The 18,299-nt window shown below is 47.2% G+C and overlaps 1 protein-coding gene across 1 annotated transcript in view; it reads left to right on the top strand.

The window, feature by feature from the left end:
* SLC49A3 (solute carrier family 49 member 3) overlaps positions 1-18,299 on the top strand; it is a 40,972-nt gene that overhangs the window by 6,755 nt on the left and 15,918 nt on the right. The window contains exons 2-3 of the mRNA XM_054178782.1: positions 12,282-12,440; positions 13,267-13,486. Coding sequence (XP_054034757.1) covers positions 12,282-12,440; positions 13,267-13,486 — 379 coding nt within the window. The remainder of the gene's footprint in view (positions 1-12,281; positions 12,441-13,266; positions 13,487-18,299) is intronic.

The raw sequence follows: 18,299 nt of genomic DNA, 5'->3' as shown, positions 1-18,299 counted from the left end.
AAATATGTATTGTATGTAGTCTAAATCTACCCTCTTTAAGTTTAAACCCATTATTCATGACATAGAATCAATTCTGTTGGTAAAGACCTCTAAGGTCATCAAGTCCAACCATCAATGTAACACCATCATGGCCATCAAACCAACTTCTGAACTGCTATGTCTGCCTGGGTTTTTTTGAATACTTAGAGGGACAGTGACTCCACCATTCCCCTGGGCAGCCTATTCCAGTGCCTGATCACTCTTTCAGTAAACAAATTTTCCTGGTATCCAATCTAAATCTTCCCTGGCACAACTTGAGGCTATTTCCTATTGTTCCATCACTTGATAACAAGGGAAAAGTGACCAAGCCTTGCCTCACTACAGTCTTGTTTCAGAGAGCAGTAAGGTCTCCTTTCAGCCTCCTCTTTAAACTAAACAATCCTAGTTCTCTCAGCTGTTCCTCATAAGACCTGCTATTCAGACCATTCGCCAGCTTTGTTGCCCCTCTCTGGACATGATCCAGAAACTCAATACCTTTGTAGTGAGGGACACAAAAGTGAATGAAGTATTCAAGGTGTGACCTCACCAGTGCCAGAGTATGAGGGCACAACCACCTCCTTAGCTGGCCGCAGGATGCTGTTGGCCCTCATGGCCACCAGAGTACACTGCTGGCACATGTTCAGATGGCTGTCATCCAGCACCCCCAGGTCCTTCGTCGCCCAGCACCTTTACAGCCTCTCTGCCCCCAGCCCATAGCGCTGCATGGGGTTGGTGTGATTCAAATGCAGGACCTGACACTTGGCCTTGTTGAATTTCATACAACTGACTGCTGCCTGTAGATCCAGCCTGTTCAGATGCCTTTTGCAGAGCCCTTCTGCTTTTGAGCAGATGAACAAGCTGCACCAGGGGAAGTTTAGGCTCAAGGTGAGGAGAAAGTTCTTCACAGAGAGAGTTGTTAGCCATTGGAATGGGCTGCCCAGGGAGGTGATGGAGTCACCATCCCTGGAGGTGCTCAAGAGGGGATTGGATGTGGCACCTGGTGCCATGGTTTAGTAGTCATGAGGTCTTGGGTGACGGGTTGGACTTGATGATCTTTGAGGTCTTTTCCAACTTTATTGATTCCATGATTCTATGAACACTCCCACCCAGTTTGGTGCCATGTGTCCTTACAAGCTAAGATATAGAGGCAGGATGAGAACAGCTGTAACCTGTTCTTGGTTACAACAGTGCCCAAGCAGACCTGCAATGAGTGGAGAAGGGAACAGGCAGTCTCTGGGAGATGCAGGAGAAGGGAAAACAAAATGTCAGTTACAGGAAAGTCAAAGGAAAAGGAAAGAGCTGAAAGTTGAGCTGTTACCCCTCCAACATCAGTAGTATTCAGATGGTTTGAGTTTCAGTGCAGTTGCTTTCACTGATGGGCCCAAATGGTTCCAAATGCTAAAGGAGGTGTGGAGTTGGCTCTTCTGTAATTGAGAATACATAAACACTTTTTTCTTTTTCCTTCCGGTGATGAGATATGGCTACCCAATCAGCCAGCTGTGTACTGAAAGCACTGGAAGCTGAAACTGTACTCCAGTGCAAGCTAGAATAGGCTTGTGGCTCTTCAGAGGACCTTCTGTCCTCTTCATCATCAGTTACTGTACTCAGTGTACAAAGCACAAGTTTTGTAGTGAAGAGTGTGTGTGGAGGTGTGACTTTCTGCCCAGAATTTTTTCCTCACGTTGACTGGCTTTCTGGACCAGAGGCTGGTATCTGTTTTTCAGTGGCACCTGGTGGGATGAGGTAGGCAAAGAAGGAGTTTATCTACTGCCTCAACCATGGACTTGCCTCTATTCAGTCCTCTCATCCAGACTACTGCCTCTGGTCTGGCAGGGCCAGGATACAGGGGCCCCCTGCTCTCATGTACTTGCTCCACCAATGTGTCTCTCGTTGCTTCCATGATGCTCCTCGACCTTTCAGTTTCCCCTTGCCTGGCAAGGAGATCATCTGCCTGCTTGCAGTGCACACAGCAGTTGCCACAACTGCCGCTCACTGCCAGTGAAAGGCACTCCCTTCATCCTGTTGCCTGGACAGCTGCATGTTTCCATGGGTGCTCCATCTGGGTTCCCATGTCCACTCTGGCTTATGTTGAATGCATCCTCAGCAGGTTTGCTGATGACACCAAGCTGTGTGGTGCATTTGACATTCTGGAGGGAAGGGATGCTATCCAGGAGGACCTTGACAGGCTGGAGAGGTAGGCCCATGCCAATCTCATGAGGTTCAACAAGATCAAGTGCAGGGTACTGCTCCTGGGTGGGGGCAGTCCCAAGCACAAATACAGGCTGGGTGGAGAATGGATAAAGAGCAGTCCTAAGAAGAAGGACTTGGAGGTGCTTGTTGATAAGAAGCTCAACATGAGCCAGCAATGTGTGCTTGCAGCCCAGAAACCCAACCTATCCTGGGCTATGAGAGAAGCATAGCCAGTAGCTTGAGGGAGGTGATTCTTCCCCTTTGCTCTGCTCTTGTGAGACCCCACCTGGAGTATTATGTCCAGCTCTGGAACCCCCAACACAAGAAGGACATAGAATTGTTAGTACATCCAGAAGAGGGCCATGAGGCTTCAGAGGCTGAAGCACCTTTCCTGCAAAGACAGGATGAGACATCTGGGGTTGTCTGTCCTGGAGAACACACCAGGAATACCATATAGCAGCCTTCCAGTATTTGAAGGAAGCTTACAGGATAATTGGAGAGGGACTTTTTACAAAGGCATGTAGTGACAGGATTCGTAGATTCGTAGAATACCAGGTTGGAAGGGACCTCATGGATCATCTAGTCCAGCCTTTCAGAGTAATGAATAGGCTCAGGACCCTGTCAAGCTGGGCCTTGAAACTGTCTAATGTAGGGGAATCCATCACCTCCCTTGGGAATTTGTTCCAATGTTTAATAGTTAAAATGGTGTAGTGGTGTGATGGTTTAATTCACCCGCACCCACAAAAACTTGGCTAGGCACAGTCAGAGAAGTGAATGAAAGCTGTATTTTACAAGCAATAATGAAATACAATGAATATATACAAAATATACGGTATTTACAGTATTATACAAGAATTTACAGAAAAAGAAAACAAACACAGAAATCCTTCTCCTTGGAGGATCCCACCTCGGGTTCCCCCCAACCTCTCTCCCTGTTCCCTTTTTCTCTAGTTAATTAGACAAAAAAGAGAAGAGTAGAAAAAGAATGTTGGGAGAATTCCAGTTAAGCTCAAAGCAGTTCTTAAGAAAGTTAGCTGCTTATCAGTTTCAGTCCAGGGTCAGCATGCATGCAGTCTGGCCAAGAAACAGAACAAAGATGAGACTGAGACCAGAATGTAAAATCGTAAAACTGCATCCCGCTCACCTACCAATGAAATTAGTTTAGAATTATCTTTCTTTTGTTTTCCTTTTTACACCCAAACATTCAGCTAGAGAATTTTGCAGCTATCCTTTCTTAAGGGCACAGCTTAAACTGTCACAAATGGTGAGAAATGGTGGCATCCAGTCTGAATCTCCCCAGTAGCAACTCGTGCCCATTACCCCTTGTCTTTACCCTGTGATTCTTTGTAAGAAGGAAGTCTCCCTCCTCATGACAGCCACCCTTCATGTACTTGTACATGGTTATGAGGTCTCCCCTAAGCCTTCTTTTCTCAAGGCTGAACAAACACAGTTCACTCAGCCTTCCTTCATGACAGGTCTTCCAGTCTTCTGATCATTCTTGTGGCCCTTCTCTGGACCTTTTCCAGCCTGTCCACTTCCTTCTTGTATAACAGGGACCAAAACTGTACACAGTACATGAGGTGGGGCCTGACCAGCACTGAGTAGAGTGGAAGAATGACTTCTTTATCCCTGCTTGTGACACCCTCATTGATGCAACTCAGCATCCTGTTGGCTTTCTTTGCCACTGCAGCACACTGTTCACTCATGTTGAGCCTTTTGTCCACCAAGACCCCCAAGGTCCCTCTTCACAGTGCTGGTCTCAGGCCAGGTGGCTCCCCGTCTGAGCTGCATTCCTGGGTTATGTGTTCCCAGCTGCAAGACCCTATGCTTGGCCTCATTAAACTTCATACAGTTCCTTCTTGCTCACTTGACCAGACTGTCAGGATCTTTCTGGAAGGTGGCTCTCTCTTCTGGGATGTCGGCTTCCCCACTTATTTTTGTATTGTCAGCACACTTCATCAAGATGCTCTTAATTCCAATATTCAAATGATTAATGAAGATACTAAACAGCATTGGGCCCAATACTGATCCCTGGGGGACCCCACTAGTGACAGGTTGCCAGTCTGAGAAAAAGCTGTTTATTGCCACCCTCTGGGTATGGCCTGTCAGCCAGTTCCCCACCCACCACACTGACCACTTGTCCAGGGCACAGCATGTCAGTTTCTAAAGGCGGAGGCTGCAGGAGACGATGTCGAAAGCCTTGATGCAGATAGACAATGTCCACTGCATGCTCCACGTCAACTGAGCCTGTCACCTTGTCATAGAAGGCAGTCAGGTTTGTCAAGCATGACTTACCCCTGGTGAATCCATGTTGGCTTTTCCCTGTCATCAGTTTATCCCTGTCTTATCCCTATCTTCAGTTTACTTGTAATAGTTCCCAGGATTTGCTCTGTAACATTTGCAGGGAATCATGTTAGGTTAATAGGTCTATAATTACCTGGGTCTTCTTGGAACCTGTTTTGTATACAGGGGTGACAATACCCTTCTTCCAGTCTTCAGGCACATCTCCTGACCTCCATGATTTCTCATACATTATGGAGAAATATATACATTTCTCATATATTATGGCCTTGCAATGACATTGGCGATTTCATACCATAATCCCTGCACCCAAACACATCATCAGATCAGAAAACTTCTGATGACATGTACGGCAGAGTCCATATCTTCATCTGGGCGTCCACTCAAACGGTCTCTCATTCAGGCTCAAGCATCAGTCCATTCCAGTTGTTCTTCCTCATGTGATGGAACCTCCCAGCAACGCAGTCCTTCTCCTGCAGCGTGAATTCCTTGTGGACTCCTTGGGACATCCTGGTCACCTGGAAATACCTCACAACTTCTCAGCTAAGCCTTTACTCTCCTATTCAGCGGCAAATTCTCCACCCTGGGGCAGGCCAGTCGGAACAATCTGGCTCCACGACTGCCTTTTTCAATCCATCCAGGGTGCCGCAGCCAACCGCTTTCACGTGGACCAAAGCTACACGGATGCATGTCAGAGGCACTCCGCACCCCCCGGCTGGGCGCTCGCGTACCGAGGCAGGACAGCATCCGGCTGCACAACCTCCACCCCCGGAAGAGGGAGGAGCTGCGCCACAGCCCACTGAAGAAGCAGGGAGGCGGAGCCAGGTGCTCGGCGCCATTTTCGGAACACTTCCGAAAACACCAGGGAAAGATTTACAGCTGCCGCCGCCGCCTGAACGCAGCCCGGCTCGGGCGGTGCCGCTGCCGCCGCTTGAACACGGCCCGGCCCGGCCCCTGCCGTCTCTGTCGCCGCGATGCAGAGTCCAAGTCACCTCCAGCAGTCGCTTGCCCGCTCGCCGCGGGTGTCCGCCCCCCGCAGCGGCCGCGGGCCGACCACGCTCTGCTTGCCGCTGCCCCTCCTCCGCTCCCTGCCGCTCCGCAGAGAACGAGGAGAAGGCAGGTCTCGCCTTCTTAGGCTACTCGAGCATTCTTAAGCTACCCTGGGCAGAAAGTCACAAAAAGAGCCACCCCTCGCTGTTCCCAAGCAACAGGAGGGACTTCCATGCCATCAGCCACGCACCAGCTATCCTTCTGCAGCCCACAGGAGTTCACACAGTCGCCCCAGTAACACAAAACCTGAGCCCCAACTTTCCAAACCCAAACCGACGCCCAGAACTAAATTTAAACTCTCCATCTTTTGCAATCCGAGCTGCAGTTGGCCCCTCGTTAGGCGCCAAAATTTAATGGGTTGGGGCAGACCCCCTCCCCACCACAGGCAGAAATAACGACTCAGGCAAACGGATTGCAAAAGTGATGAAAGTTTAAATAGAAAGCAGTGAATGTTACAGAAAACCCAAAGCGCAGTGACAAAGAAAGATCCCATCCCCACCTGAGGGTGCATCCAAAACCCCCAGGGCTCCTTCTTCCCCCTCCCTCTGCTGGGCTAGTCTCAGCTGGCCAGGCCTGAGACTGCCCATCCCCCTGTGGCCTTGGGCCCAATCAGGCCCATGGCCGGGAGATCTCTCCCCCAGTTACCAAGTCTCGGAGAGGGAAGGAAAGAGGAAGTGCCAGACCCCACTGCAAAATTTATAGTGGTGCAAGGGATTATGGTAGAAATACCTAATTTCCTGAGTCCACCCACTGGGATGGACTTCTGGACACAGGAAACACCCCTGTAGCAGAGGGCACCCAGCCCAAACTACGACAGGCCAGTTCCTTTAACACTCTTGAATGGATGGATGGTGTGGTGGGTTGAAAGGAAAGGCCCAGCTTCCCCTCCCCCACTAAGAAGAAATAGGCACAGCCGGTAAAGCGAAAGGGATGACCGCAGGGAATTTATGTACACAAATACAACAAATTTACAACATATACAGAAATATACATCAAAGAAACAAAACAGGAATAGGACCCCCTAGCAGAGGGGGCTTCCCCCTGTACCCCCTTCACCCCCTACCTCCCTTCTTCCTCAAAGAGGGTTAGAAAAGAGAAAAGGGGAGTTAGGAAGGCAGAAGAGGCCTAAGTACAGGGGGGTTAGTAGCTTATTAATGCTTATCTGTTATTTGGCCAGAAGCCCAGAATCAGTCAGCTAGAAGGGTGAGCGAAGGAAGCAAAACTGCCCGAAGTTCCAGCTGTACTGAATCTTAAAACCATAGTCCCACATATCAACCAATGAAATTCGTTTAGAATGCCAATATTTACAAAAATGTTCAGCCAGAATGTCCCTTCCTTAGAGGCACAGCCTCAAATGGTCACAGATGGTATCTGGGCCTATCAAATTTTTTGGGTCAAGCTCTTGTAGTAGTTGACACACCAACTCTTCCTTCACTGATGGCAGGATGAGGGGCAGTGGTTTTAAACTGGAAGAAGCTGGATGTAGATTAGATGTTAGAAAGAAAATCTTCACCATGGGGGTGGTGAGGCACTGGAACAGGCTGCCCAGAGAAGTTGTGGAGGCTTCAAGCCTGGAAGTGTGTCCAGTTCTGAGTCCCTCAATTCAAGAAAGATGTTGAGTTGCTCAAATGTGTCCAGAGAAGGGCAACAAAGCTGGTGAGGGGTCTGGAGCACAAACCCTATGAGGAGAGGCTGTAGGAGCTGGGGTTGTTTAGCCAGGAGAAGAGGAGGCTCAGGGGAGACCTTATTGCTCTCTACAACTACCTGAAGGGTGATTGTAGCCAGGTGGGGGTTGGTCTCTTCTGCCAAGCAACCAGCAGCAGAACAAGAGAACACAGTGTCAAGCTGTGCAAGGGGAAGTTTAGTCTTGATCTTAGAAAAAACTTCATCACAGAAAGCGTGATTGTCCATTGGAATGGGCTGCCCAGGGACGTAGTGGGGTCAACATCCCTGGAGGTGTTTAAGAAAAGACTGGATGAGGCACTCAGTACCATGGTCTAGTTGATTAGTAAGGGTTGGGTGATTGGTTAGACTTGATGATCTTGGAGGTCTCTTCCAACCTGGTTGATTCTGTGATTCTGTGTTCAAAGCCAGGTGTCAGTATTGCAACTGAATAATTTCTAGGGTCTCTTCCAATAGAAACCATTTGGTTAGGCCACACCTTGAGTACTGTGTCCAGTTCTGGGCCCCTCAGTTTAAGAAAGACTTTGAGACACTTGAACGTGTCCAGAGAAGAGCAACAAGGCTGGGGAGAGGCCTTGAGCACAAGCCCTGTGAGGAGAGGCTGAGGGAGCTGGGATTGTTTAGCCTGGAGAAGAGAAGGCTCAGGGGTGACCTCATTGCCCTCTACAACTACCTGAAAGGTGGTTGTAGCCAGGAAGGGGTTGGTCTCTTCTCCCAGGCAACCAGCACCAGAACAAGGGGACACAGTCTCAAGCTGCGCCAGGGGAGGTTTAGACTTGAGGTGAGGAGAAAGTTCTTCACCGAGTGAGTCGTTCATCAATGGGCTGCCCAGGGAGGTGGTGGAGTCACTGTCCCTGGAGGTGTTCAAGAGGAGATTAGACGTGGCACTTGGTGCCATGGTCTAGTCATGAGGTCTGTGGTGACAGGTTGGACTTGATGATCCTTGGGGTCTCTTCCAACCTTAGTTATACTGTGATACTGTGATTCCATGATTCTAAGGGGCTGGAATCTCTTAGCTCTGTTGTTGTAACATCCATTGAACTGCCTTCATAGAAGACCATGGGGACATGGATGTAGCAAGTGGTATGTAACTGAGGCTTGTAAGTCTGTGTAGCTACAAGGGCAACTGCAGACCGGAAGAGCTGATCATAGACCACAAGAGTATTTTTCTACACAGAGGGACTTATGCAGAGCCTGAGCAGCCCTGCAGGAACAGAGGTGTCCTATTTCTCTTTCCTTTATGTGTCCCAGGCTTTTGGTTCTGGCATCCTGTAACCCCACACATAGCCTCTCCTTCTGCATCTGTCACTGATTTCCAGCAGGGACCTCCAATAACAGGTTTTGGTGTGCCAAAGCAGAGTTAAGAAGAACCTCTCTCAGCCTGTGTTCTGTGCCTTTAGAGATTACAGGGCTTAGCTCTCACTAGTAAAGAGCTGCATCATCTTCACTCTGTTTTGCCTGAAGGCATGAGTATCAGGGAAGTCCCTTCATAAGTACCAGCAAAGCAGAGTTTCAAAAAGATGTAGGATAAGGGCTTTACCTGTCAGCAGAACAGCTTGCTAACTGCTGTAGGTGGAGTCATCACAGGTGGGAAAATTGAAAGCAGAAGGTGGTGTACTCGCTTATGGTGTTGTGTTAAGAGGTAATTTGGCAGGCAATAAACCCTCTTTCATTCCAGCTTCTCCTCAGTTATCAGAGGGGCTGGAGTCATCTAGGCTTACTTCCTGAGTGGTGCCCACTTCAATACTGGAAGTCCAGTTGTGTCCAATGTATGTTGAACTGTCATGATTATGGATGAACTAACAGCACAGTGCACCTTCAGATTTGTCATGTTCCATGAATTCCCATGGCTATGCTTAAAGAATGTGATAGTGTTCAATAAGAAAATTTGATGACTATCTTAACAAAAGTGCAGTTTATTAAAGCAGCAGTGCAGGCTCTTACGGGTTGTTGGTGATAAATACACTGTCTGCGAGTCACGTGTATGCATTAAAAATACACAAATAACACAGCCTGGCTGGAGATGTGCAGCATCAAGAAACAACTCTATATATAAAGATGTAAGTTGCGCTGCAGAAGCACTTGGTGTAACCAAAGATTAGAGTCTTACCCAAAGGCATCCCTATAGGGGGGGTAAGAGGCTTAGCCTGTCAACTGATCCCAGAAGCTGCAGGTAGTCTGTGACGGTATCTTCCCTGATGTTCCACTTCCCTCAGTGCTTTTTACGCTATTTTTACCTTTCAGGTGGAGCTTGAGTGACTCGAGTCAAACACATAGAATATACCTTTATTATGAGAGGTGTAAGATTCTCTTACTCTGCTTTTAAAGGTATATCCTAAGCAAAATTCAGAGCACAAGCTGAGTGAGGGGTAGTAGCACCTCGGAGGCGGGTAGGTTTTGGCACATTTTGGCATTATAATAATACTATAATGAGCAAAGTTCACACGAAGGTCAACATTGTGTCAAAAAATAACAGTCTGTTGGCCAGGGTAGCAGATGCACACCTTATCAGTTCTGTAGTAAAATCCAGCTCCCATTTTTGCCATAATCTCACAGTCTGGCTGCAGTGCCCTCACTCCACTCCACACTCCTGGCTGTTTGTAGGCCACGTTGCCCAGGGAGCCATGGTGGAATGGATTCCCTGCATACCAGTCACATTCATACAGAATCACAGGATCGCAGAATCTTAAGGACCTTGAAAGATCACCTAGTCCAACGCTCCTGTTAGAGCAGGATCACCTAGAGTAGGTCACATAGGAACACATCCAGGTGGGTTTTCAATGCCTCCAGAGAAGGAGACTCCACAACCTCTCTGGGCAGCCTAATCCAATGTTCTGTCACCCTCACAGTGAAAAAGTTTCTCCTTATGTTCACATGGAACTTGCACCCATTGCCCCGACCTATCATTGGTCATCAGTGTAAAACACCTGATTCTGTTTCCCTGACACTCAGCCTTTACATATTTATTCTGTCCTGGAAGCTCCTTCTGTATTATACATTTCCTTGATCTGTGATAGATGCCATACCTTTAATACAATTAATTTCCAAGTCACTTCTTGTCATTATTCCACACATGGAAATTCCCTTGTGTTGGCATTGGCAAAACCTCACAATACCATCTCTTTGTTGAAGGGCATTTGGTGGTCTCTTTGACCACAACTACACCTCAAGTTCCATTGCCCAGTTTTTAATTTACCTGTTAGAACAACCATGGGAAATGACCCTTGCCTAAACAGAGGCAGCAATATCCTTTTATTTCCTCTCCGTATCTATAAATAAGCCTTATTCCTATACCTAAAACAGACTGGCAGGCTGCAGCTTCCCCTTTCTGTGCTCTTACATATGTAGACTAGAAGTGGAGATCTGTCTCAGGATAGAAATACAGGGCAGTCCAAATGCTTGGTTTTCAGAGAGGAGTGTTTTACCAGGTCTAATGGAAACATGCCAGGGTGCTTGACCTCAGCGTGCCTAGGTGTATAGAGCCATTGAAAACAAAAATCTGTGCCCTGGCTTGTAGTATCATTCCTCTAATGATGTAATGCATGTGTCAGCACCTTGTGTAAAGAAACAGGAGGGGCAAAATGTACCTGAAGCTGGCTTACAAAATGCATCATTTATTTAAACACAGTTTCTTGGTACGATGTTTCCTCACCACCACCACCATCTGGAAGGCTGTGAGAACTAAGAATTGCTGTTGCTGGAAATCCACAGCTGGGTTTTGTTCAGCAGCAGTTTAGCACCCCATAATCAAACTAATGAGCATGCCTTAGTGATACCTGTAATATTTAAACTGGTACATTAGCATTTAACATTTAAATTCCCATCCCAGTCTTACAGAAATCAGTTCTGGTAAAACAGGACAGTAGCATCATTCCACCAGATTATATTTTTAAAAGCTCATTTTATTAGAAGTCTGCTCCCAGTCTCCCAGTGACCTCAAATAGACTCCTTGTTGTCTGACAAAGAGACAGTGGATGGAGATCTTTTGCAGGGAGCTATGGTTTTTGTTCACATTTCTGCAGACTTTATTATCTGGAGTATTCAGTGGCTGTGCAATCATCTAACAGTAGAGTAGCTTCCATCTGCATGACTGAAACTCCTTCATTGTTCTCAGGTTAGGCCAGTCTTTTTGAGAAGCATTGGAGAGGGCATCTTTGCAAAGAATCCATGCAAAAATCCTTACATTTGGGGTAGTGCCCTTATTTCTTTCTTGTAGGCATGATCTCAGAACCTGATTTGAGGATCAAAGCAAGGCTTGTGATTCCTCAAGGAAATCAGAAGCAGACAGCAACCTTACGGAATCGGTGCCTAAATTGAGGTTTAGGGAAATATTCGCACATGTGGGACTGGAAGGAAAAAAATGTATAGTTACTAAAGTACCTTATATGTTTCCCTGTTACGTGTTCTGATATATTGGATAATGCACTTTTTTGGAGTAATGTTACTGTTTGAGGCCATATCTAGGGGGTGTCAGTGCAACCATAAATACCAGTTTGGATTTAAGGGGCAATTAGTTATAGAGAGGAGATGACAGCCTGTTTCATCAGACTTGATGTGGCTCTGGGCAACTTGATCTAGTTGGAGGTATCCCTGCTCACTGCCAGGGGGTTGGACAAGATGACCTTTGAGGGTACCTTCCAACCCAATGCACTCTAAATCTGTGAATCTGTGATTGCATGTAGTTTACTTCAGGTGAGTAGGTGCATCAGCAGCCAACATGTTCAACTTAGGAACAGTAAGAGGTACTAACTTCTGCTTCTGACAGCTCCCAGCCGCAGCAACTCCCAACTCCAGGGACTGGAGATGAGGTAGTGAAATGAATGGGGTGCTCTGGGCATGATAATGGTAAATACTCCTTCCATGAGTAACTGCAGACACTGGAGGTTTGAGTTTTTATTACCAATCTTGACATCCTAATTTCAATCCTAGCTATCCTAAGATAGTGAGCTCCTTCACAACTCAGGCAATTTGAGGGCATGCTGAATTTCTGTTCTGATGGAGGTGTTCATGTTTACCTATCTTTGCACTCTCCTTTGCAGCTCTGGCTGACCTTTGCTCCTGTTGCTGATAAGACTGCTGCCTACTTCCACATTTCCCTGGAGGCGGTCAACTGGCTCTCAATAGTGTACCTCCTCATCTCAATCCCATTTGGTCTGGTGGCAACATGGGTTCTTGACAGCGTGGGGCTCAGATGTGCTGTAAGTTGAACTGTTCTGTTTCCCTGAGGGCATTTCACATAGAGCAGTAGCTGCACCAAGCAGTAGCATGCATTCTGTGAATGGCAGTCTTGCCAAATGCAGCAGCATGTTGAAAGTTCTGTCCCAGTTCAGTAATAGCTGTTAAATCACCTCTGAGGTGAAGAACAGTGGGAAAGGTCAGAATAATGTCACATGACTGCTTGCATTTTCCTGCTTCAGTTTTTGTTGTCTTAGTGGACTGACTGGGACAGGTCCTGTGACCTGACTGTGAGCAGCTTGCTGTAATGGGGTAGGCTTTGCTATGAAATGTGTTAGCACAGCTATTTTGTTTTCAGGCCAGTTTAAGGTATCATTAGGGCAGGATGCAAGCAAGGGACACCTTTCAGCTCAGAGACTGGTCTATGCTAAGCCAGCTTGGGATCTCTACACAGCCTTCTCAGAGGCAAGAGTGCTGTAGAATGTGGCACTGAGACATTGACTTCTTAGTGGTACAAAAGTGCATTTGTGGGATCTGTAGGCTGCATGACTCATTGCCATGATGTTTGGATTGTCACAGCAAAATATGGGTGATGGTGCAAACTTGCAGAGTGTAATAAATCAGCTTTGCATTTCTCATCTATTCCATGACAGTGTCTGCTGTCTTGCATAAACTACGTTGTGGTATGTTTCTCTTGGGGGCCACTTCACTCTCTAACTTTTATGCAGTGGTTATTAACACTCTGTGTCTCCTATAGTGCATTTGAGACTCTGCTTATGCTACTCTGTTACATTAAATTCTGCCTTCAGGCTTCAGCACATAATCCCTGGCTGTTTCTGCTTGCTGCAGGTGATCCTGAGTGCGTGGCTGAACATGGCAGGTAGCATCATCCGGATGTTCAGTGTCCTGAAGTTCCTGAGCTTGGGTTCCCACAACTACTTGTACCTGTTTATTGGGCAATGCCTTTGTGCACTGGCACAGCCCCTCATCATCTTTTCACCAACGAAACTGGCAGCACTGTGGTTCCCAGACCATCAGAGAGCAACGGCAAATATGATTGCATCAATGTGTAAGTCATAGAGTCATAGAATGGCTTGAGTTAAAAGGGACACTGAACTTCCTCTAGTTCTACCCTCACCCATGGGTAGGGACCCTTCTAGACCAGGTTGGTCAAAGCCTTATCCAGCCTGGTCTTAAACACTTACAGAGATGAGGCATCCACAGCTTCCCTGGACAGCCCATTCCAGTATCTCACCACCCTTATAATAAAGAACTTCTTTCTAACATCTATTCTTAACCTGCCCTGCTCTAGTTTAAACAGTCCCTTCCCAGTTTTCCTGTAGCCACCTTCAGGTACTGGAAGGCTCATATAAAATCTCTCTGAAGCTTCCTCTTTTCCAGGCTGAATAACCCCAACTCTCTCAGCCCATCTTTGTAGGAGAGGTGCCCCAACTCTCTGATCATCTTTTTGACCCTTCTCTGGACCTGCTCCATCAGGTCCATGCCTCTCATATGCTGGGGGTCCCAGAGCTGGATACAGTATACTCCACAGCAGAGCAGAGGGGCAGAATCACCTCCCTTGATCTGTTGGCCATGCTGAGGATATGGTTTGCCTTCTGGGCTCCAAGTACACATTGCTGGCTCAGGTCCAGATTCTCATGCACCAGTACACTCAACTCCTTTCCTGCAGGGCTGCTTTCAATCTCATCATCCCCTAGCCTGTATTGGTACAGAGGACTGCCCCAACCCATGTGCAGGACCTTGCACTTCACCTTATTGAACCTTATGAGGTTCACACAGTCCCACTTCTCTATCCTGTCTAGGTCCCTCTGGATGGCATCCAATCCCTCATTCATGTCAGCCACACCAGTGAGCTTGGTATCATCAGCAAATTGGTGAGGGTGCACTCAATCTCACTGTCTATATTATTGATGAAGATACTGAACAGTACTGGTCCCAGTAGAGACCCATGCGGGTCACCCCTTGTCACCTGTCTCCACCTGGATGTCAAGCATTGACCACTGTCCAGCCAGTTCCTTATCCACTGCTCAGTCCACCCATCAAACCCATACGCCTCCCATTTAGAGAGAAGGTTGTTGGTGGGGTCTGTGTCAGAGGTTTACAGAAGTCCAGATAGATGACATCTGTTGGTCTCCCTTTGTCCACTGATGTAGTCACTCTATTTTAAGAAGCCAGTAGGTTGGTCAGGCAGGACTTGCTCTTGGTGAAGCCATGCAGGCTTTTTTGAATCACTTCCCTGTGATAGCTTCTAGGAGGATCTGTTCTGTGGTCTTCTAGGTCACAGAGGTGAGTCTAACAGGTTGGTAATTTTAAGGGTTCTCTTTTCTACCCTTTTTAAAAACAGGCATAATATTACCCTTCTTCCAGCCTCCAGGGACTTCACCTGACTGCCAGGACTTTTCAAATATCATGGAGAATGGCTTTGTGACTACATCAGCCAACTCCTTCAGGACTCTGGGATGCATCTCATCAGGTCCCATAGAATGTATGTTCAGACAGTCCTAAACCTGATCTTCCCTTACAGTGGGAGGGACTTTACTGCCCTGGACCTCACCTAGTGGTCCATTGACTCAGGAGGGGTGAGAAGCAAGGATGCCAGTGAAGAATGGGGAAAATAATTGGTTGAGTTTCTTAGCCTTCTTGTCTTCTGTTGACATTAGGTCTCCATTCTCACTCCTCAAAGGCACAATGCTTTCTTCAACCTCCCTTTGCTGGTTAATGTGTTTGTGGAAGGACTTCTTGTTATTCTTTGCATCCCATGCCACATTCAGCTCCAGCCATGCCTTGGCCTTCCTGGACTCATCTCTACACAACTGGGTGGTGTTCCTGTACTTCTCCCAGGTTACTTGTCCCTGCTTCCACTGCCTCTTCAGTTCCCTGTTGTTCTTTAGTTTGACCAGCAGGTCTCTTCTCATCCATGCTGGTCTCTTCCCTCCCGTGCCAGATTTCTTACACCTGAGGATTGAGCTCTTGTGCTCTGTGGAAAGCATCCTTAAAGATCTGCCACCTCTGTTCTGCTTCTTCATCCCTGAAGACCATTTCCCATGGAGTTCTACTGACTAATTCCTTGAAGAGCTGCATGTTTGCTTTCCTAAAATTCAGAGTCCTGGCTATACTCATTGCCTGCCCCATATTTCCTAGGACTGTGAACTCCACCAGATCATGATCACTGCAGCCCAGGCTGCCTCCAATCTTGACATCATTGACAAGATCACTTGTTTTCATGACCATCAGGTCCAGTATTGCATCTTCTCAGGTAGGGCTGTCTATTACCTGGCTTAAGAAGTTATCATCAAGGCACTCCTTGTGTCTCCTCAATTGCCTACATCTTGTCACACTTTTCAGCAGATAAGTGATAGCTGCAAAGCAATATGGCTGCCTTCCACGACTTGCTAATATTCGTGTGCCTTTCAGAGGCAGCAGGCAAAGGAACACTTCTGTACTTTCCCCTGCAAACACAGCTCCACCCAAGAAATTCATAGCCATATGCAATAAAACAGTGCCTTCAAGGTCTGGCAAGAATGGCCTTAATTCTACAGCTTGTTTAGAAGGTGTCCAAATTGCATGTGAGCCCAGTGCTCACAGCTACCAAATTCTGTAACCGGGTAGAGGTGAGGCTGCTGCAGCCACAGTTTCGCCCACCAGTTTGTCCAGTAGCAGGGTGGAGTATGTATTCCCATTCCACAGATAAAATGTCCTTAGCTGGTGACACAAATACGCTTGGGGTACTAAACACAGCCTGACTACCCATGCAGAAACCACACCTTATGTGCAAAGTGCCTGCAAGCTGGGAAACTTGAAGGGAGGCACCAGATTTCCTTTCTCTGGTCTCATTCCTCTCTGAGGTCCTTTGGGCCCTGCTAGAGACAGGATACTGCACAGAATACTGTTGAACCTATTTCTCTGTGTGACATTTTCCCCAGCGGCTGGAGGAAACCTCTTCCTACTTTCTCTAAGCATTTGAGACCTGCCCTAAAACAGGGCTGGCTCACTAGCTCCAGCTGGGAAATCTCACAGTACCTACATGTGTGTGGGAGATCCACTTGCCCTTTCCTAAAAAGAGCTAACAGCTGCTTTTCCTCCCCACTGCCTTGGAATTTTGGGGAAGGGGTAGGCATGGAGAAAAGGGTAGTATAGGAGCACCCCTATATGGCTTTCCCAATGCTGCTGCAAACCCAGAGTATGGGTACTGTTGCTTAGTAAGAATGAATTTATGGTGTCAGAACAAATAAATTATTTTTGCACTGCCTTCCCTAGTATGGGGTGGATTTGATGGCTTACCTTGTTTCTGAGGTCTGAGACAGACCATCATCTTTCTGTGATGGATAGGGAGTTCTGGGCACTTGGAGGAAACATGCTTTTAAGTGAGAGAGCAGCCAAAAAGCATTTCTCACAGTGTCCTCAGTCCTTTCAGGACCAAATGGATCTCACTATGTGGAAGAATAAAACTGAAGAGCGAGGTAGAATGAAAAACTAAGACGTGAAGCTGTTCAGTCTGTGACATGTTGAGATACCAGAGGGAGGACTGAATGGGCTGTGGTTACTGTCTGCTGTAATACCTGCATATTGATCTGTAGAGGGCTTCCGTTGGTAATGTCTGCTGCACAAAACCAGGATTTCATATCAAAGTTTAAATACTGCCTGGAAGGAGCATCTGCCACAGCCCTAGCCACTTACTGCAGTGGTGAGTCACTGGTAAATGTCTACACGATACCTCTTGTCTTGATGGGTCTTACACCCTTGCTGTTTTGTCTCACTGCAGCTGTTTATCAGGTAATTATGGACAGTCACCATAACTCTCTTTTGCCTAGAAAAACTGAATGGCTCCAGCCCAGACACTTTGCAGGAATGTTTCTCTCTGCCTTTTCCCCTGCCTGCCTGTTGCTCACATGAGGTTTTCCTCTCATCTTGTACCAAATTACCAATGCATGTTTCCCATGTTAATGCCAGAGCTGCACTCAGCACTGCAGTACTGATGGTACCAGTGTTGCATACAGAAAGCAGCCCTACAGCCTCCAGTCAGTGTCACCACAGCTTCTGTTAGAGCCTCTGGGTAGGCTGCTCTGTGCTTGTGTGCAGACAAAACTGGAATCTGCACCCAAGATCCTGCTGAGCAGCCAAAACCACTATGACTCAGCTGTGCTCTTCACTACTCACTGTAATTTAGTCCTCTTCATCGCTCATAGAGACTTACAGAGAAGCAGTGCAGGGCCAAGAACTGATCCCATGAAGCCCGCAAGAAGTTCTCCTGTGTCAGAAGGAGGTATCTGAGTTCACTGAAGTGGCCTCTGGTTCATCCATGAGATTCATTGTTTACTGTGGTGAGCATGTTATTTTCAGCACCCTGCAAAGCTGCTGCACATCAGCATCACTGTCTACGCAACACACAGCACCAGCGCAGTTCAAGCTAATTCACCATGACCCACAGTGTACAGCTGGTTAACTACAGTGATCTCCTTTTCATCCTTAGTCTAGCCTCATATAATTTCTCATCCAAGGAACAGAAGGCAGCTGAAATCCATCTTCTTGGAAACTGTTACTTCATTGTGTCTGTGTACTCTGAAGCTGGTAGCATTTCACCAGAATCATAAACTAGTACTTTCCCAAGTGCAGAGCTGAAATGCCATGGTGGTTGTGTTTGGCTCTCTCCAAGGATGAAGATGTTGCAACTTACCTGAGCAACTTGCTGCAGTGTTCAATCACTGTCACAGTAAAAAAGTTTATGTTCAGTTTCCTGTGCTACAATTTGTGCTCATTGCCTCTTACCCTGCCACTGGGCACCACCGAAAAGCCTCGGGTTCTCTTGTCATTACAATCTCTGATGAAGGTTCTTTTCTTCAGGCTGGACAATCCCATCTCTT

Source organism: Dryobates pubescens, chromosome Z (assembly GCF_014839835.1).
Source record: "Dryobates pubescens isolate bDryPub1 chromosome Z, bDryPub1.pri, whole genome shotgun sequence".
Taxonomy (NCBI): domain Eukaryota; kingdom Metazoa; phylum Chordata; class Aves; order Piciformes; family Picidae; genus Dryobates; species Dryobates pubescens.
The sequence above is the reverse complement of the archived record's forward strand: the minus strand, read 5'-3'. Positions and strand labels throughout refer to the sequence as shown.